This window comes from Stegostoma tigrinum, chromosome 27 (assembly GCF_030684315.1).
Source record: "Stegostoma tigrinum isolate sSteTig4 chromosome 27, sSteTig4.hap1, whole genome shotgun sequence".
Lineage (NCBI taxonomy): Eukaryota > Metazoa > Chordata > Chondrichthyes > Orectolobiformes > Stegostomatidae > Stegostoma > Stegostoma tigrinum.
The window spans coordinates 426680-448456 of NC_081380.1; the positions used below are offsets into that span (position 1 = coordinate 426680).

At 43.0% G+C, this 21777-nt stretch overlaps 1 protein-coding gene across 4 annotated transcripts in view; it reads right to left on the reverse strand.

Moving 5' to 3' along the window:
* Positions 1-21777, reverse strand: part of LOC132211036 (utrophin-like) — a 153317-nt gene that overhangs the window by 77591 nt on the left and 53949 nt on the right. For 2 of the 4 annotated variants that reach the window (XR_009447329.1, XM_059655508.1), the window contains exon 1: positions 15021-15785. The exons of the other annotated variants lie outside the window; for them this stretch is intronic. Coding sequence is in view for 1 of the 2 variants with exons in the window: in XM_059655508.1 (XP_059511491.1) it covers positions 15021-15060 (40 nt within the window). In the remaining variant the exon portion in view is untranslated. Of the gene's footprint in view, positions 1-15020; positions 15786-21777 lie in introns of those variants that run through there. 4 annotated transcript variants of the gene reach the window in all.

A 21777-nucleotide genomic window follows, 5' to 3' on the forward strand; every position in this document is an offset into this window, starting at 1 on the left:
TTCCCGTGCATGTTTCTGTTTGGCTTGTCCTAGGATGGATGTGTTGTCCCAATCAAAGTGGTGTCCTTCCTTATCTGTCTGTAAGGATACGAGTGATAGTGGGCCATGTTGTTGGATTGTTCATATGTGGAATGAACTTCCAGAGGAATTGGTGAATGTGGGTACAGTTTCACTATTTAAAAGACATCCAGATAAGTACATGAATAAGAAATGTTTGGAGGGATATGGCCGAGTGCAGGAGGCAGGCAGGACTACTTTAGTTTGGGATTATGGTCAGCAAGGACTAGTTGGACTGAAAGGTCTGTTTCGTGTTGTGTCACTCTATGATTCTATAAATACAATTTTATTTAAATGCTAGCGTTATCTTCTTTAGCATTGATCAAGGGTAGGTTATGGACAAAATAGAGCTTTGTATTTAGTCTGATCTCAGCTGTTTAAGGAGACTGGTGAAGTCTTTCTTGTCAGAAAAGTGGCCTAAAAAGTCATAAACAGGAAACAAATACAAGATTGGGTTGCCTCTTGAGGTTAACCACAGAGCTATGTAAATGTTTGGCTCACATTCAGGAGGACTTTGCAATGTGTGACTTACTGGTGTTTTATACCACTACAACAATACGATGGATTTGCTTTACAAGAAAAATGGTGAAGGGCTATTTTGTTTCACTTTGTAATTTACTACACACTATCAAGGTCATTGATGTTTGACATTGAATGAATCAAATTCCATTTTAGTTGAGGAATCGAGTGGTAATATCAGGTTTGGCCTTTGAAATGACAAGTGTTATGATCCCAGTTGATGATGATACTGGACAATTCAGATCCCAGGGTGAGATAAATTTTCATTCTTTTTACTGTGGTATTCAATTACTGAAAGTGCTCACAAGCGGATGCCTATGTGTATTTTTAACAGAAGAACACAGAAAATTATTAGATTAAAACCCACCTCTTGTCCTTCTCACTGCACACGGTATAGGTGTACAATTCAAACTTAAAACTTGCGCAGCATTCCTCCAGTATAGAATCCAAGCTCACAAATAACATTATTATGTGAAGGCTGTTCAATATTGCTCTCCAGAGAGAGAAAAATGTTTTCACTTTCTATTAATGTTCTCTTATCATTATTTTAATTTTACTTGGATGGATTTCATTTTAACAGCATTGAAACCTTCATTTTTTTTAGTTTTATGAATCACAGAAACCCAGTAAGCAGGTACAGCAGGTATTAAGGAAGGCAAATGGAATTTTGGCATTTGTTGCGAAAGAAAGCGAGTATAAAAATACAAAAGAAGGTTGCTGCAACTATGCAAGGCATTAGTGAGACCACACCTGGAGCCCTGTGTACAGTTCTGGTCTCCTTACTTAAGGAGAGATGTCATTGTATTGGAGGCAGTCCAGTGGAGGTTCACCAGGATGATTCCAGAGACGAGAACCTGTCTTAAGACAGACAGAGTAGTTTCGGCCTACATTCTCAGGTGTTCAGAAAGATGAGAAGGGATCTAATTGAGGGATATGAAATGTTCAAGCAGATTGATAAAGTTGACATGGAAAGGATGGTTCCTCATGCGGGCAATAGAACAAGAGGTCATAGGTTTAGCATAAGGGGAAGAAGGTTTAAAGAGTTGATGAAAAATTTCTATGCTGGAAGGGTCATGAATCTCTGGAATTCACTCCCTGAGAGGGCATTGGGGGGCTGTGACATTGAGCAAATTTGAAGAGGAGATAGAACGATTTTTGAGTTCATAATGGATTCAAGAATTATGGAGAGCAGGTAGGAAACTGAAGTTGCAGCAGAGATAAGATCAACCACAATCGTATCAAACAGCGGGGCTCGAGGAGCTGAATTGTCTTACTCCTCCTAGTACTTCAGTTCATTATCATTTTTGGCTTGGAGCTGTGAACTGTGAGCTGAGAGTGACCTTTGGACTGTGAGCAGCAGCTTATGTGAAAAAAGAAGAAACAATTTGATATTTGTTTCTGAGGCTAGGTCTGGAAGTTAATTGCAGGTCAATTCTTCTTCCAAGAAAACTCGATTGATGTGTCACTAACAAAGAGAAACCAATATTGAACTGTCTTTAAATCAGAAGGATTGTCCCTGCAAAAGCTACAGGACAGAGGTTTGATTGCCAACTGGTTGTCCTCCCATTATCAACTTAATCTAAGTGAAGAGGTCCTCTGTTACAAGTAATAATTAAATATCCCCCCAAAGCCTACTGAAAGGTATTTGCATAGCTCAGTGTTTTCAGAAACCAAGACAGAAGCTCAGAAATTACTGGAAACGCTCAGCAAGTCTGGCAGCATCTATGGACAGAAGTTAGAATTCACGTTTCCGATCCTGTGACACTTACTTAGAAATAAGGAATCCTGAGGAAGGGTAATCTGACCCAAAATGTTAACTCTGTTTTCTCTCCACAGATGCTGCCAGATCTGCTGGTTTTTTTACAGCAACTTCTGTTTTTGTTTCTGATTTACAGCATCTGTAGATTGTTCAGATTTTAGCTTGAAGATACTATCTCATCTGACTGTGAGATTTCAGATGATGGACAAAAACAAAATTTCCGGAAAAGCTCAGCAGGTCTGGAAACGTCTGTGAAGGCAAAAAAGAGGTACGATGTCAGATCTGGTGACCCTTCCTCAGAACTGACCAGAGGAAGGGTCGCCAGATCTGAAATTTTACTTTGTTTCCTTCACAGATGCTGCTGGACCCGCTGAGCTTTTCCAGCAGCTTTGTTTTTGTTCCTGATTTACAGCATCCACAGGGCTTTCCGTTTTAAAGATCATGCAGTCTGGTTAAGTAAACTGGCCAGTTACACTTGATTTATTTTTTTCCCTTTAATATATTCCTTAATTATATCTGTTTGTCTGTCTTTCTGTCTTTGTTAGAATGGGGGCTAGAATCAAAGAAGATGATGTTTAAGTCATGGGCATTCATCAGAATACCTTTTTGCTTAACTTTCTTTGAAAAGATACATATTGTTAATAAATTGTAAAATCTTTTGTTTAAGCTATAAACCTGGTGTCTGGTATTGTTATGCACAAAGTCTGGCACTGACTTTTCAAAAAATCTGATTAGGAAACATTGGGATCAATTTTGAACGTCACCAAATACTTCATATCAATGTGTTACGAACAGAGGCAGGGAAGCTGATTTAATACGGCTGTGACTTCAGGTCATAAAATCAGTAATAACATCCTTCTATGAAATAAATAAAGACAGTCTATCACAATCTCTTACTGATCAAGTTCACTTTGATTATGACATTAATTTCTCACAGTATTTGTACTTCATAAAGCAACCACATTGATATTGTCTCTAATTCAGATAAGTGGGCAAGTTAAGGGCACTGTGACAGTCAGCCAGTGTTACTCAGAGCAGCGGATGAGAGCTCTGTGACGGGCAATCAGTGTTACCGGGAGGAGGGAGTGAGAGGCCTGTGACAGTCAGTCAGTGATTCTGAGAGGAGCGGGTGAGGGCCCTGAGGTAGTCAGTCAGTGTTACTGAGAGCGGCGGTTGAGGGCCCTGTGATGGGCAGTGTTACTGAGAGGAGTGGGTGAGAGCCCTGTGACAGTCAGTCACTGTTACTGAGAGGAGCGGGTAAGGTCCCTGTGATGGGCAGTGTTACTGAGAGGAACGGGTGAGGGCCCTGTGATGGGCAGTGTTACTGAGAGGAGCAGGTGAGCACCCTGTGACGGGCAGTGTTACTGAGAGGAGCAGGTGAGGGCCCTGTGACGGGCAGTGTTACTGAGAGGAGCGGGTAAGGTCCCTGTGATGGGCAGTGTTACTGAGAGGAACGGGTGAGGGCCCTGTGATGGGCAGTGTTACTGAGAGGAGCAGGTGAGCACCCTGTGACGGGCAGTGTTACTGAGAGGAGCAGGTGAGGGCCCTGTGATGGGCAGTGTTACTGAGAGGAGCGGGTAAGGACCCTGTGATGGGCAGTGTTACTGAGAGGAACGGGTGAGGGCCCTGTGATGGGCAGTGTGACTGAGAGGAGCAGGTGAGCGCCCTGTGACGGGCAGGGTTACTGAGAGGAGCAGGTGAGGGGCCTGTGATGGGCAGTGTTACTGAGAGGAGCAGGTGAGCGCCCTGTGACGGGCAGTGTTACTGAGAGGAGCAGGTGAGGGCCCCGTGATGGGCAGTGTTACTGAGAGGAGCAGGTGAGCGCCCTGTGACGGGCAGTGTTACTGAGAAGAGCGGGTAAGGTCCCTGTGATGGGCAGTGTTACTGAGAGGAATGGGTGAGCGCCCTGTGACTGGCAGTGTTACTGAGAGGAGCGGGTGAGGGCACTGTGATGGGCAGTGTAATTGAGAGGAGCGGATGAGGGCACTGTGACAGTCAGTCAGTGTGACCGAGAGGAGGGCATGAGGGCCCTGTCCAGTCAGTCAATGTTACTGAAAGGAGCGGGTGAGGGCCCTGTGACAGGCAGTGTTACTGAGAGGAGGGGGTGAGAGCCCTGTGACAGTCAGTCTGTGTTACCGAGAGGAGCGGGTGAGGGCCCTGTGACAGGCAGTGTTACTGAAAGTAGGGAGTGAGGGCCCTGTCCAGTCAGTCACTGTTACTGAGAGGAGCGGGTGAGAGCCCTGTGACAGTCAGTCAGTGTTACCAAGAGGAGCGGGTGAGGTCCCTGTGACAGGCAGTGTTACTGAGAGGAGGGGGTGAGAGCCCTGTGACAGTCAGTCTGTGTTACCGAGAGGAGTGGGTGAGGTCCCTGTGACAGGCAGTGTGACTGAAAGTAGGGAGTGAGTGCCCTGTCCAGTCAGTCACTGTTACTGAGAGGAGCGGGTGAGAGCACTGTGACAGTCAGTCAGTGTTACCGAGAGGAGCGGGTGAGGGCCCTGTGACAGGCAGTGTTACTGAGAGGAGAGGGTAAGAGCCCTGTGACAGTCAGTCAGTGTTACCGAGAGGAGCGGGTGAAGGCCCTGTGACAGGCAGTGTGACTGAAAGTAGGGAGTGAGGGCCCTGTCCAGTCAGTCACTGTTACTGAGAGGAGCGGGTGAGAGCCCTGTGACAGTCAGTCAGTGTTACCAAGAGCAGCGGGTGAGGTCCTTGTGACAGGCAGTGTTACTGAAAGTAGGGAGTGAGGGCCCTGTCCAGTCAGTCACTGTTACTGAGAGGAGCGGGTGAGAGCCCTGTGACAGGCAGTGTTACTGAGAGGAGGGGGTAAGAGCCCTGTGACAGTCAGTCAGTGTTACCGAGAGGAGTGGGTGAGGTCCCTGTGACAGGCAGTGTTACTGAGAGGAGCGGGTGAGAGCCCTGTGACAGTCAGTCAGTGTTACCGAGAGGAGCGGGTGAGGGCCCTGTGACAGGCAGTGTTACTGAAAGTAGGGAGTGAAGGCCCTGTGACAGGCAGTCAATGTTACTGAGAGGCGCGGGTGAGGGCCCTGTGACAGTCAGTCAATGCAACAGAGGAGCGGGTGAGGGCCCTGTGACAGGCAGTGTTACTGAGAGGAGGGGGTGAGAGCCCTGTGACAGTCAGTCACTGTTACTGAGAGGAGCGGGTGAGAGCCCTGTGACAGGCAGTGTTACTGAAAGAAGCGGGTGAGGGCCCTGTGACAGTCAGTCAATGCAACAGAGGAGCGGGTGAGGGCCCTGTGACAGGCAGTGCTATTGAGAGGAGAGGGTGAGGGCCCTGTGACACAGTCAGTCAGTGTTACCGAGAGGAGCGGGTGAGGGCCCTGTGACAGGCAGTGTTACTGAGAGGAGTGGGTGAGGGCCCTGTGACACAGTCAGTCAGTGTTACCGAGAGGAGCGGGTGAGGGCCCTGTGACACAGTCAGTCAGTTTTACTGAGTCGAGCCGGTGGTGGCCCAGTGACGGTCAGAGAATGTTATTGAGAGGAGCGGGTGAGATAAGGCTCTCACTGAAAAGCATGCATACGAGCAGAGACCTGAGTGGGAACACTGGTTTGTGTTCCCTCCAATTGAGCAGGCGGATGAATAAATTAAAAGCAAAGATCAGTGTTCTGTTCAGTTAAGGTATGCCTGGAATTAAGCTCTGACCCATGATTGGTGCATCCTACACTACATGTCAAATGCTGAGTGCTCCTGCTGGTCTGCATGACCATGTGTACAGCAGGTGCCTCTTATTGGAGCAACTGGAGCCCAGGGTCTTGAGCAACAAGTGGGAGCATTTCAAAGCATTGGTGAGTCTGACAGGTTTGTTGATAAAAACCGAAAGAACTGCATATGCTGTAAATGACGAACAAAAACAACGTTGCTGGAAAAGCTCAGCAGGCGTGGCAGCATATGTTGGAGGAGAAAACAGAGTTTAGGTTTCCAGTCCGGTGACCCTTCCCCAGAACTGATGGTGGCTGGGAAAACATCGGTTTCTATGCAGAAAATAGGGAGGAGGGTAGTGTAGGGAGTAAACAATAGGATAGAGCCCAAAGAGAGAGAAAGACAGGTGGACAGATAAAGGAGTTGCAAACAATCAGGCTGGGAGGGTGAACAGTTGTGAATGGGGACTGTTCGTCACTAACAACAGGGAATGTGTCGTGGCAGGCTGCGTGGTAACAAAGCCTGGTGTGTGGGGTAGCGGGAGCTGGGATATGGGAGAGTTTAGGCCCTAAAATTACAGACCTCAATATTGAGTCTGGAGGGCTGTCAGGTCCTCAAGTGGAAAATGAGGTGCTGTTCTTTCTGCTTGCGCTGGGCTTCAGTGGAACACTGTAGCAAGCCGGAGACAGAGGTGTTGGCCAGGTTTGTTGACAGTATATGTTTCAGGGTGTTGTTTTGTGATTGAATGCAAGTTTTATCAGGAGAAACTGATAGGCTAAGTGCGTTTTCCATGCAGCAGAGGAGGCTGATCGACGTATACAAAATTATGAGAGGCATAGATTGATTGTGAGAACCAGTAAATGAGTTTAAGTCAGAGGGCATAGATTTCAGGTGAACTGTCAGCTATTTAGAGGGGATCTGAGGCAAGTGTTTTCACCAAAAGTGATACAAACATGTAATATGCTGCCTGGCAAGGTGGAGAAGGCAGGTACGCTTGCAATATTAAAGAAGCAACAGATGAGCATTTAAAGGGCCGGCGTATGGTCGGTAATGACTCAGTGCAGGTAAATGGGATTAGTAGTTTGATGTTTGTTAGTTGGCATTGATGTTGATTAAGTGAGCGTGTTTCTGTACTGCATGACTTTATGAAGCAGGAAAGGAGATATCAGAGGTCCTGGCAAAGATTTTCAAGTCATTTCTGGCCACAGCTAAGGTGCCAGAGGACCGCTAATACTCTCAGCAGAGAGATCTCGGTGTCCATGTCCACAGATCCTTGAAAGTTGCCACTCAGGTTGACAGGGCTGTTCAGAAGGCATACAGCGTTTTAGCTTTTATTAGTAGAGGAATCGAGTTCTGGAACCAAGAGGTTATGGTGAAGCTGTACAAAACTCTGGTGCGGCCGCACTTGGAGTACTGTATACAGTTTTGGTCACCGCATTATAAGAAGAATGTGGAAGCTTTGGAAAGGGTGCAGAGGAGATTTACTAGGATGTTGCCTGGTATTGAGGGAAGGTCTTATGAGGAAAGGCTGAGGGAATTGAGGCTGCTTTCATTCGAGAGAAGAAGGTTGAGAGGTGACTTAATTGAAACATATAGGATAATCAGAGGGTTAGATAGGGTGGACAGGGAGAGCCTTTTTCCTAGGATGGTGACGGCGAGCACGAGCGGGCATAGCTTTAAATTGAGGGGTGAAAGATATAGGACAGTTGTCAGAGGTAGTTTCTTCACTCAGAGAGTAGTAAGGGTATGGAACGCATTGCCTGCAGCGGTAGTACATTCGCCAACTTCAAGTACATTTAAGTCGTCATTGGGCAAGCATATGAACATACATGGAATAGAGTAGGTTAGATGGGCTTCAGATTGGTACGACAGGTCGGCACAACATTGAGGGCCGAAGGGCCTGTTCTGTGCGGTAATGTTCGATGTTCTATAGATGTGTTGTCTTTGGGCTTTGTATTTTGACAAAAGGTTAAGTCATAACATGAGAGCCCACGGTGTTGGAGGTAGCATATTAGCATGGATACAGATTGGTTCATAGGCAAGAAACAGCAATTGGAGATAAAGGGTTCTTTTTCAGTTTGGTGACCCATGACCAGTGGGGTTCTACAGGAATCGGCGGTGGGACTACAACTGTTTACAACATATATTAGTCATTTGAAGGAAGGAGGGTGGATCCTGACAAGTAGTTCAGAGGGGATAGATTTTGAGATGAATTCTAAGTTAAAATGTGTGAGTCAGCGAGTGAGTGATTAAGTCTGGAAGGGTGAGGAACCAAATGGCATGTAAGACAGAAGTGAGTTTGATATGGTTAAATAGAATGTATTTCATTAATGTGGGCAGTGTATAGAATAAGACGGATGAGCTGAGTGTACAGACAGGCATGTGGGAGTATTATATCATAGCTAAAACTGAGGCGTGGTTGAAAGATGGGCATGATTGGCAGCTCATCACTTGTCGTTTTCGGGTATTCAGACCAGATAGAGAGCAGAACAGACAGAAGAGTGGGCCATGTAAAGAAGGTGGGTCACAATATTGAACAAGGAATCAATGAAGAAGGATTATAACTTGGAAGGATCACAAAGCAAAGTTATATGGAAGGAGGCAACAAACATAAAAAGGGCAAGCTTACTGTTGTGTGCTCCTGAACAGTCTGAGAGATGCAGGATTGAAATATAATTAAATTTCAGACAAGGGTAAGAATAATAAGGCCGTAATAGGGGACTTTAACTACCCAACCACTCACTGGAATAGTTTAAGTTTGCAAGGTAGGAAGGGAGCAAAATACTTGAGTTGCATTGCATTCGGGGGCGGGGGAGGGGGGAGGGGGGGGCGGGGTGTGCACAGTTCTGGACCTAATATTTGGTAGTGAATCCAGGCAGGTCGAAGGCATATCAGTAGGAGGTTTGTCCAAAGCCAAACTCTGTCGTCACGCGGGTGCCAGCAGTCACTTCCCCGAGAGCAAACCCTGCGATGTTGACAATTGCTGGCCAAGATAGAGGCGAGAGAAGCAGTTGCAACAGCTGGCAAATATCCACTCTGACTTTCATGTCAGTAATTGTCACTGTCTAATTCCTCACTTCAAGGTGAGGTGAGATACTCATGAGACCTAAATACTCGCACAAAGGCCTTTTGTTGCACACTAGTGAAACTCATCTCTCACCGTTGAAACCTTTGATGGAAAACTGGATTTTTTTTCTCAAAGCCAAGTATTTCTTTCTAATCTTGTCATAGTTTTTCCAACTGATCCAGCACTGCCCACATCATCCAGAAAGGCTGGGAATATTTAGCCCACTGTTAGCTTCACTGATATTTTTACAGTAAATCCAGGCCATCATGGACTACCAGAACACATGGCCAAAAAGTCCCAGCTATATCTCTCTGTTTGTGATGTTTATTAAGGGCTAAACAGGGAAACTGTCTTTGAAGGACTGGACAAAAAAATGTTGGATTCAACAAGTTAACAACATTACTGTTTTGCCTTCATGTAATATACTTGCAGTGCAATCAAATATTTCAGACAGAATCAATTAAAGATCTACTAAGGCAACCTGAACAGGCCTATCCAGTTGTTGATTCAATCAGATTTGGGACCTTTGGCCTTTGACAAACCAAACAATGACTATTATAGAATGGGTTGGTAATTCTTTATTATCTACAAGATTTAGGGACAACAAATTGTCATAGTGGCATAAACTCTATAAATGGAAAGTAGAGTTTTCATTTCTGTCGAGTTTAACAAGGTTTAAGATTGATAGCTTAATCTGTATTAGGCTGACTCTTGAATAACATTACCAAAGAAAGTTTCAACATATTTGCCCCCAAAAAAGTCAGATATTTTGTATATATAAATCCAGGAAATAGTGGAGATGTACAGCAGATTAATCAGCAAGAAAAAATATGTTGATCCTTCATTTTTTTATTCATTTGTGGGATGTGGGCGTCACTGGCTGGCCAGCATTTCTTGCCTATCCCTAGTTTCCCTTGAGAAGGGGGTGGTGAGCTATCTTCTTAAACCATTGCATTCCTCCTGCTATGGGTTGACCCACAATGCTATTTGGGAGGGAATCCCAGGTTTTTGGCCCAGCAACAGTGAAGGAACAGCCCTTTCATTAAGTTATCATCTCTTGCGTTTTCAGCATATAGAATACTGCCAAAAACAGACACAATTTGCCACAGCTTTCCACTTTGCACTCATCAGGACAAATGCAAGAATGCTAAGTTTCAAAGGATCATAATTTATAGCACAGAAGAAAAGGGCTGATCGATTGACAAGTTGACTCGAACTAGTCCAAGTGTTACCGCGCTATTGGGTAATTTTAAAAAAGTGCAGAAATTGGACAAATCACTTGGTTCAGGAGAAAGCACCTGTGAATGTAACTAGGTCGCATCTAGCTCGAACGAATAAGATACATTACAAGATTAACCAATTAAATTGTTTTTTAGTGCAGCTACTGACACACACTTCGGATTCTTTGGTAAGCAATGCCCCAATCACAGAATCACATCTAATGCCATGTGAAACAAAATGTCTGCTAACAAGTAGCTGATCAAATTAAACATGTTCTTTCAGCCATTCACAATAGGCTTGTGCTCACGCTCAATCAGCCTACGCTTGCAAGACCCAAAGGCGGCCAGAGTCAGGACAGCAATCCGAACATTGATAGCCATGTAAAACTCTATGCCGTCAGGTTACGCTCAGAGAAGAAAATAAAACAGAATGTGTGGAAAAGTGGTCACACAAGAATGGAAGCAAGAAAATCCCTACAACACTCTGAAAGGCACAGGCAGGAACCACCATGGGTGGCACTATAAAATCAAGTCAACACAAAGAGGAGACATGAGAGTCATTTGGCAGAAAATATAAAAAACAACAAGCTTTCTCCAAATATCTATCAAGAAGGGCAAACAAGACACCACCACAATTAGGAGTAAGGTGAAAAAGTGGCAGCATTATTACTTTCAGACTTCTGCATACATGCAACAAACCAAAAGAATTTGAAATAACAAGGCAGAGGTTTTGGCGAAATGGCATCAGACCCAGTTCTAGATATTGGTAGTCCTCACACTGACCGGATGAAAAGACAATATAGACATTTTCTAATCAACCTGTTACACACCTCTGGAGCAGGTGAAACTTAAACTTGTTGGTCTAAAGACAGGGACACTATCACTGCACCACAAGGGTCCTGTGAAGACACAATGTAACAAACACACACAAGTAATACCTAGGTGCTACATAATTTGTCGCAAAATGTTAAGAAACAATTAGAAAGATCAGGGAACACTGGCCTCTATTACAAGGGGAACTGAAAAAAGGTGGGAATTCTAGCTGCCCCAATATACAGCAGGGTATAGTTTTGACCTCCTTCCTTCAGGATATGTTTATATTGGAAGCAGTTCAAAAGAACATTCTTTATGTTGATTCTTAGGGTGAGAACTCGACTACGTGGAAAGCCTGAGCAAGTTAGGCCTTAACTCATTGGCGATTAGAAGAATAAGAACTGGTCTTTTTGAAACCCAAGATTCTGAGAGGTCTTAACGGGGTAGATGCCGAAAGGATTCCAGGACTAGGCATACTGTTTAAAATTAAGGGGTCTCCTATGTAAAATAGGATGAAAAGAAAATGTTCTCAGTCATCAGTTTGGAATTCTCTGGCCCAGCTCGCAGTGGAGGCCAGGTTCCTGACTAATTCCAGGTTGCCTAACAGATTTTAGAGTTCTGGAGTTGAGGGCTACGGAAGGCAGGCAGGAAAGTGGAGTTAAGGCCCAATCAGATCAGACATAACACTGAAAAATTCAGCAGGGTCAAGGGATAAATGGCTTACTCCTATTTCTAAGATCGATTTGGGCTTTGACTGAAGTGCCATTAAAAATCACCGATTCAATATTTGCAGTGGTGACTAGAGAAAATGTTTAAGTAAAAATGTGACTTTATATTTAAGATATTGAAGTTGCACATGGATTTGCAAGGCTATATCAAGGTTCTTAAATCTTGAGAGGAAGCAATTCACTTTGTCACTTTGGTTCCCTGCAAGCATTATCCACAATTCGCCCCACTCCATTTTCCCTTCTCTACAACTCTACACTTTTTTCAGCTTTGTGTAAATAAATTCCTTAATGGAACTTGCTACAGACTGTGCTTCTAATAGTCTAACCCTGCCACCTACAGAGACTTTCGAGTCGGTGTATGAGAACTGTTGAGTATGTGTGTCTTTATTTCTGTGCAGCCATTTAAATTATAACATTTATTCTACCTTGTTTCTGTGTCAGTTCTCACGACACATGCTGAATTTCGTCTGCCACACTAGATTTTGCATCTGGTATAAAGTATTTCGTTCCTCATTCCATCTTACAGGAAAGATGTGAATTAATGGATGGATCCCAAAGCAAGAAATCAAGGTTGATTCTTACAATGAGTTTCAGAGACAGTAGGAACTGCAGATGCTGGAGAATCTGAGATGACAAGGTGTACAGCTGGATGAACACAGCAGGACAAGCAGCATCAGAGGAGCAGAAAAGCTCATGTTTCAGGCCGAAACCAATCAGAAGAATGGTCTAGGCCCAAAACATCAGCCCTCCTGCTCCTCTGATGCTGCTTGGTCTGCTGTGTTCATCACCTCTACACCTTGTTATCTCTCTTTTTTCTAAGAAGTGCTGATTTGTCGGAGCAATTTCTGGTTGTGAGGCTTTAATGTCTCTGAAAAAGATTCATGAGGGACCCTTAATGGAAAATAAATATCAGAGATTTATTGGGTTGGGCAAATTCCCTCAAGAATAATGCCAACTGCATGGACACGATTCCCATTCCAACTGAGGTAGATCTGGAATCTGCCTCCTCAGTCTGTCCCTAAAAGTGAAAGGGAATAGCAAACCACTGCTGGTGAAAAATAAGATTGTCAAGAAAATTGCTCAGGATCAAGCATCTGCAGATAATGAGCTTAAAACTTGCCTTAAAGCAATCCACACATCAATGATTGGAAGAACGAAATGAAAGAAAACAGATAGAGGAGGCTCTTGGTTCCAGAATCAAACAGAAACTGATGAAAGGCTTGGAAGGAATGGCTAGCTAAAGCAACGGTCTGCTACTATCAAAAACACTGCACTTTTAAGAAGCTACTAAGCCAGAATTAGGTTATTTTTAAACACACAATTAGTCTTCAACCCTTATTTCCCAAATATTGAGTGGGCAGTGCCGTGGATAAGTGGTTAGTTGTGCTGCCTCACAGCGCCAGGGACCTGGGTTCGATTCCCCACTTCGGCAGCCGTCTGTGTGGAGTTTGCACGTTCTCCCCATGTCTGCGTGGGTTTCCTCTGAGTGCTGCGGTTTCGTCCCACAGTCCTAAGGCATGCAGGTAAGGTGGATTAGCTGTGGGATGTGCAGGATGACAGGCATAATGTAGGGGGATAAATCTGGATAGGCTGCTCTTTGGAGGTTCGGCGTGGACTCGATGGAGCAAATGGTCTGCTTCCACACTAAGGATTCTATGACTGCTGCATGAACTGAGCTCTACCTTGAACGTAATATTCAGTCATACATTTGATCTACTGCTTTGCTCTGTGCCATGGTTCGCACACTGTGAAAACTGTATGAAATGCAATGCAAATGCAACACAAATGCTTTTCACAGTGTGTTAAACTCCAGAGACATTAAATTCAAATAAACAAAATCTCTCTCTCGCTCAACAGGCATCTACATGAAGGAAACAACCCCTGCACAAGAACTCAGGCTTTAATCAGCTAATAACCATGATATGTAACACCTTACTCCTCCCCCATGTTTATGCATCAATTTGTTAATTCCATAAAAACAACATGCTTGGTTCTTGCAGACAGATACAACCCCACTTCACAGTCATTCTGCCTTTGGGTACAAATTTCACTCAAAAATTAATTCAGCATCTTTTTCGTTTATCCTGAAACTGCAATAAAAGCCAAAAACATCCTCTTTGGCAATTCCCCTTTTTAACATGATAACAAGACCTTATTCTACTAATTCAAAAATTGTTGCCATAGAGAGGCCAAGGGCAGGAGGTCAGGAAATGAAATGTCAGTTCAATCAATCCAGGTACCTGACAGCAAATGGATGCTCGTATAAGCATCATCCACTCTCTGGTCCAACTTTACAATGCTGTGAATAAGGCACTCTTGTTAATCCATACTATATGGATTTCTTTCACTAAATTAGCAGTGGAAATTAGGCCACAGTAAAAGGTCAGCAAAACTAATTACAAACTCTCAGGCATATGAATAATTCATGCAGTCGATGGTCAAATGCTACTAAGTTCCAGAAAATTGAGAAAACTCCCATAAATTGTGGCCCCAATTGTTTGGCTGGAAACCATGGCCAGAACAGGTTTCTTGCATTTCTCCACAGTAAATACTACTTCAAAACAATTAGAACAATGATAAATGGAACACACATGTATTCGATCAATGTATTTAAAACTGGTGAATAACTATCCTCCTCAATTAAAAGCTGGATAGGTTTATGGGGTTTAAAGCAGAGTCTATTTAAGAATGACCACTGTATTTACTTTCAGCTGTTCGAATATATAAGAGAATCATTACATGTTTAATTTCTCAATTTAAACAAAGACATGGCACTCCACAGCAGGATATGCTCTCTGTAAATTGTGACAGGCATCTCTGGTAATTAACTAAAACACAAATCAACTATTCCACTGACTTTTCCCAACATTTGAACACACTTTGTAGTTCTCTATAAACTTAACATAAATGTACTTTGACTTTTACTGCTGTTGTATGTTCATAAAATTCCATTATGCGTGGCACTAACACAGTTTTCAACCTGCTTAGAAACGGATCAACAACACATTGAAGTATGTAAGAGAATGTGTGCTGTGGTATTAACCACTGCATCAACAGAAATTAAACGCAAAGTGAATAACATGGAATGAAGAACTAAATATTAGGCCATTAGATAAAATCATGTTTTTCTTACTATACCTGTTCAATTTTTCTTAGCAACTCCTGCAAGCTGAAGTTCAGGCCATTCATCATTATGTCTCACCTTGACACAGCCGACATCTTTCTGCAATAGGTTGTCCCATTACTGCTGTTGTGCTGCAGTTTTACATCTTCAAGAAGATTACCTCCTGTTTTAACCTGTCCTCATGTTTCTCTTACACACTAAATCCATCAGATTGTGGTTTACATATTAGCAGTTTCACACATCCATCAATTCAAAAGAACTCGTCCAAAGATACCCAGATCCAGGGTGCTCAGTAGTCTTTTGCGGCTTTCAGCCATCTTCCATTGTGCTTTCTTCGTCCCAGGCAGTTCTCACCCTAAAGTTCAGTCAAAGACTTTGCTAGTTCTCGCTTCTTCCAACAGCCCAGCTGTTTTTCCTTTAACGTACCCAATTTTGGGGTCCGTCTGAATCAAACAGTTGGTCTAAACCGCTGGCAATTTGGAAGTCAAAAATAACTGACCGATCGTCACATAAGAAATTTTTAAAAAGGACTTTCTGCGCAAAGGTAAGAAAACCAATCCTCGAAGGGAGTCTATTGTAAACATATAACCAAACAGTGACATCAAATGGGACTTCAGTCCCCAGGGCAAGGAAGACCACAGCAAAATACCAGACCACTCCCAATGATCTGTAAATTAATGTGTTCATGTAAAAGTCCCTCAGATTTATTACCATCTTTGCTACAGGCTGAGAGTTCAGAGATCTGTGCCCATCAGTTCCACTGTGCTTCTCTACCTCATACTACAGATCACTGCACTGCCTAGTTTAATACGAGGCCCTCAAGCTCTTATTCAACTGCTGCACTGAATGCCTGCCGTAATCTTCTATTCCTAGCTGCTGTTTATTATGTTAATCAGCATCCTGCAGCCTCCTTGTTCTCTGAAGCCAGGTACACTCCTGTTTCCTGAGGCCTCATTTTTGGCAAGACTTCAGTCCTGGAGATATGAGCAAAGAGCCAGAACCTGATTTAATAAACAGTAAACATACACCCAAAAAGCATATTGCAACATACTCCTGCTGCTGGCTTTCAGTGTAAAACTCTCTCTACTGAAACAAAAAGCAGATCTAAGTTTTCAGGTACTCAGAGATTTGTTACATGTTTTACTCAACGTAACATTGACATTTATTGCAGTACTGAGCTGAAAAGCTTTTTTGTTATTTCTGACTAGCCTTCTCGGTTATCGACATTCTACTCAGCTTCTTTTGTTAAGAGATATAAAAGGTAAAGTCACCATAGACTCAAAGGAGCATGGGGCAAGAGATTACTGGTGGTGAACTTAACCTGAAGGTCACCATGCCTCTGAGCTACGGGTGACGTTGAAACATTGGGAAATTCATGGTAACCTCAGCCAGTGTCGGAAGTGAACCCACGTTTTTGGCATCGCTCATAAACCAGCTGCCCAAACAACTGAATCAAATCCCAGTACCTTTATCTATACTGGTACATTTAGTGGCACTCGGGGCTTGAGGCTGCATTTGCATAGATTGCAGTTAAGGATACATTTCAAGCTACAGAGGTAAGATTCAGTCAAAATTAGAGAATCCCACGTTGTGCAATGGATCTCAGATAGCTAAGAGAACTGAGTGAGCTTTAACCTGCTGTAGCAGTAAAGGTCAAGTTAAGACCAACAAAAGAGGATTTTGTTTCTTTCAAAGCTCCAAATTTACTGAAGTTGTTAGAGTAGGAGCCCTTTAAGTATTAAAGTTACCTGTAGATATAAATTCATATGTAGCTGAGAAAGAGGTGACACGGTGGCTCAGTGGTTAGCACTGCTGCCTCACAGTACCAGGAACCTGGGTTCAATTCCACCCTCAGGCAACTGTCTGTGTAGAGTCTGCTTGTTCCGCCAGGTGCTTTGGTTTCCTTCCACTACCCAAAGATGTCCAGGACTGGCCATGCTAAATTACCTCATAGTGTCCAGGCTAGTTGAGTTAGCCATGGGAAATGCAGGGTTTCCTGGATCGGGTGGATCGAGGTGGGATTGTCTTCAGAGGGTCAGTGTAAACTCAATGGAATGAATAGCCTGCTTCCACACTGTAGGGATTCTATTCTATTCAAATGACAGTGAACTAAAATGTTTAATCATTCTTGTAACTGTACAGTCAATAAAATGCACTAGAGGCAACTACACCTGGGCTGTGTGGAGAGAGACAATGGGAACTGCGGATGCTGGAGAATCCGAGATAACAAAGTGTGGAGCTGGATGAACACAGCAGGCCAAACAGCAACCTCCGAACTTGTCTGATGAATGGTCTCGGCCCGAAACGTCAGCTTTTGTGCTCCTAAGATGCTGCTTGGCCTGTTGTGTTCATCTAGCTCCACACTTTGTCAACTCTACACATAGACTGTGTAGTTTATTTTGCAATTACTGGGGCTTCACTCCCCTACGCTTACAGTTCCTGTTCTGACAAAAATATTCCTGTAAGAATCAGTGTTAAAAATTTTAAAATTAATTGGAATTTGTCATTCGTTCCCTTCGCAGGATTTATAATTGGCGTCTCCCTGACATTTTAGATTTGGCAAAGCTGTTATTATTTAACAACCAACAAATACAAAACATTTGATTAATCCTGGAAAAATAACACAAATGAAGCAATGCTCCACTGCTTGGGCCTACATTACAAAGGCTTACAATACAACTGGCACGGAATGTCCCTCTGGGAACAGCACATTTGCACAACTCCGACAGAGGCTTTGCAAAGAACAAACCAAAAATATACCAATTGATAAATATTTATGTTAAAATCTACTACAGATTAGAGAGCATTAGTCAACTATAGAACATTGCAAAGTTTCTCATAAGAACATCTTCACCCAGAGTGCCAGATATGAACCATAATTTTGAGTAGGTTACTGCATTGACATTTGAAAACACACAATAATGCAAATAAAATCAATATCTCACTTACTTAATGAAATAGTTCCACAACTGCAGATTGAGTAAAAAGGTTTGGAGAATCAGCAAATTGATTATCTTTGCCATCTGACACAATGTTCATCAAATCCAACCTGTTTTGATGAGATACTTTTGACTGTATAATCATCCCTCCGTACGAAAGCCTCTTCCTTTCCATCCATTGAATTCAGTACTCTCTGACTTTGGAGTGAACTGCACATTAACTGCCCTGGGCAATCTAAAAACATTTCCGAGTTGAAAACTTATGGCCAACTCCCAATGTAAATAGATTTCTAAATATACAGTTATTAGCTGAGAAAATGGAAGCAGGTTCACTTACATGCCAATGTACAGGCCTAAACATGCACTTTAGTTTTGAAAAACTGAATGGTGGCTGGGAAAACGTCAGTTTGTATAGGTAGAAAATGGGGAGGTGGGTGGGGTCGGGAGCAATCAACAGGGTAGAGCCCAAAGAGAAAGACAGTTGGACAGATTTAGGAGTTGCTACTGATCAGGCTGGGAGGGTGAATAGTTGTTAATGGGGACTGTTAGTCATTAACAATAGCGGGTGTGTCGGGGGAGGCTACATGGTAACAAGGCCTGGTGTGTGGGGTGGGGGTGGCTGGGACATGGGAGAGTTTAGGCCCAAAAATTATTGGACTCAATATTGAGTCCGGAGGGCTGGAGGGTCCCCAAGCAGAAAATGAGGCGTTGTTCCTCCAGCTTGCACTGGGCTTCACTAGAACACTGCAGCAAGCCGGAGACAGAGATGTTGGCCAGGGAGCAAGGTGGTGCATTGAAGTGGCAGACATGTTTTTCAAAAATCTGATCTCAGATTTAGTCACGCCCTTCCCTCCACCAGTTTGTCACTGTTAGAAAATTTGGCCAGTTCACATTAAACCCCTGAGTCCATGTTGGTGGTGGTAACTACAAATAGGCAAGATCCTAACATGATCCTAGGACACCCCAGCAAGTACTCTTACCGGTCTCAATCTTGATACCACTTCTCAAATGAAAACTCATCGCTTCAGCCAGTTTCAATCCATTCCTGTGTTTTGTTTTCATTCCACCACAATGAGCTTCAATAGCTCTGTTACATGGAATTTTGCTGAAGTTTCTTTTTTAAAGTCTAGATATATGTCAAATCAGGTAATGATCTAAATGAATTGCGAAGCAGACTCATAGATCCAAATGACCTTATCCTATTTCTGCATCTTGGAATTCCCACAGTCTACCTGGAACATGATTTCCTCTAAAAGTTCAAAGCGGTTAGTCAGCCAGACTGCCCCCTTCCAAACCTACATGTTGGCCAATGTTAATTAGATTAGCTGTTCGACCCTGAAATTCACTCCTCACAATCATTTCCAGTATTTTACTCCGATCTTGGTTAAGTGTAACGAACTTTAAGTTTTAGAATCCTTACAATGTGGAGACAGGCCCTTCGGTCCAAAAAGTTCAGTTGGATCCTTGGAACATCCCACCCAGACCCATCCCCCTAAAACACACCTAATCTACACATTCCTGAACACGATGGGCAATTTAGCATGGCCAGTCCACCTAACCCGCACATCTTTGGACAGTTGGGAGTAAACCGAGCACCCGGAGAAAACTCACACAGACACAGGGAGAATGTGCAAACTCCACACAGACCGTCACCCAAGTCTGGAATCAAACCCGGGTCCCTGGTGCCAAGAGGCAGCAGTGCTAACCACTGCACCACCATGCCGCCCTTAAAGACATGTCCTTTGAGTCAGAAACGAACCAGCAACCAGAAGATCTTTTTGGATCTTTACTTGAAAGTTAACCTGTTTCCAATTTGTATCACAAGATATTCCCAGAATATAATTTCCTCCTAACAATTACCAGCACCTCACAAATAAAATCCCTTGGCTCCCTCAACACCTGAAATACTTGCTATTAAAGCCACTTGCAAAACTCAAGACTGCATTCTCAACAAAGCAAAATGGAAAGTATTTTATTGAAAGAACGAACTACCTTCTGAATCTCCTTCCCTTGCTCTCCACTTTTCATCTCTGAACTGATAGATTGCCACAGCACATACCAGTAGAAATCAGGAGCCATAGACAAGAGTGATCTTTATCATTACTATTCCGAGGTCCCACAGACAAACTACTCTTACGTTGAGTTGATACAATGTAGCCCTGGAACTATTTTGTTACAAATCAATAAGGCACTTTCATCACAACAGGAGCAGATTCAATGCTGTCAGTTATTTCAATGCCCTCTCATTTTTGAATGGTTTTTCGTTACTTCATTATTATGTGTTACTGCTTTAGTGCATCAGCAGCCAGGTAACCAACAAATTCTCTGATGTATCACTGGCAATTATGGACTTTGGACCAGGTTCATTTATGCTTTGATTTTTCTCTCTCCTTCTACTTTCAGGAATCCCAGTGTTTCTTTGCCTTCCAACTGACCTACCAGTGTTCAAGGATATTGTTTTCCATACAGCAAGATATTATTTTCAGAATTATACCCCCAAAATATAATCTAGCAATTTAACACAAGAAATTCAACTGGCATACGCCAGCGAGAGTTATCACATTCATAACCCTTATTACAATTGTTTGTAGATTCTCCACATCCTCTCAGCATTGTCTGGCCAATACTTTCCTCCATTTACTGTGTTAACAGCAAAGTCACAAAGTGAAATTATATTCTATTTGTGTCAAATTTCAGAAGTACAATGGATTCAATGGTAAACAAATACTAACTCAAATACAGCAGCTATAGATAATCAGATTAACCTTCCAACCAAAGCAGAGCAACAACCAAACGACAGACTGCCAAACTATACACCCAAAACAACAGCAAATTCAAAATAAGAAAAGCCATGATTAAACTGCTCTCATGAGAATGCACTTGATAACTGCACTCGGATACAGGGAAAAATACCAAGCCTGGAGGAAAAGCGCAGCATACCCATAAGGTAAACTCAGGTTGCTGAAGGCATGCTTCACAAGAAATAAATTAAAGAAATTTTGGCTTTGCTGCTGGCAAACACAGCAAATGGCTGGTGAAAACAAATGAGACGTTTCTGAGGGAAGGCTCAACTTCAAAAACATGTGCTCTAAAGAATCAACATGACAAAACAAAATCAGAAAATCAGATGACACCAAAAACAGAACTTGCTGGCAAAGCTCAGCAGGTCTGGCAGCATCTGTGAACAAAAATCAGAGTTCACGTTTTGGGTCGGGTGACCCCTCCTCAGAACGCAACCCTCTTGTTTGTCCGTTTCTATGCATAATGCAAAATGTAAAACAGTTGTCTAATTGCAAAGATTTTCATCATGTTTTAGTATTTCAGCCAGAACATACAGCTTATTAGATGATTAAATTGGTCTTTCATGACAAGCCTGCTCAGAAAGTTGTGTCTAAACTGCAGTGGGTAATCACTTCGGCAATGCTGGATGTGTCAAAATGCTGCTTGGCCTTCGGTGTCCATCCAGCTCCACACTCTCGGATTCTGCAGCATCTGCAGTTCCCATTATCACTGATACAATTTTGTGACTTACCCATTTTCAAACCAAATATTTCAGAAGATATTCTAGACAATAGAAGAAATCTGTTAAATTACTTTATGTTGAATCTTTCAGGGTAATACTAAGAGTATGTTTTTGCATGTTACAGTTTTCAAATCAGATGCACAGCAACAGGATGCCTCCAAGTATTTCTAAACAAGACAGATGTGATTTTTTGTGGTGGCACAGAAGCAGAACAGTTGTTGCCAGTCTCCAAAAGTCTATTACTTTAGCATATCAGAGTCTCTGGGGTAATCTCACAGCATACTCATGACAAGATCACTCTCAAAGCCACACACAAATCAAATCTAATTCTAGACGGATTCTTCTCTTTACTTCTATTTATTTTAAAGCAAAC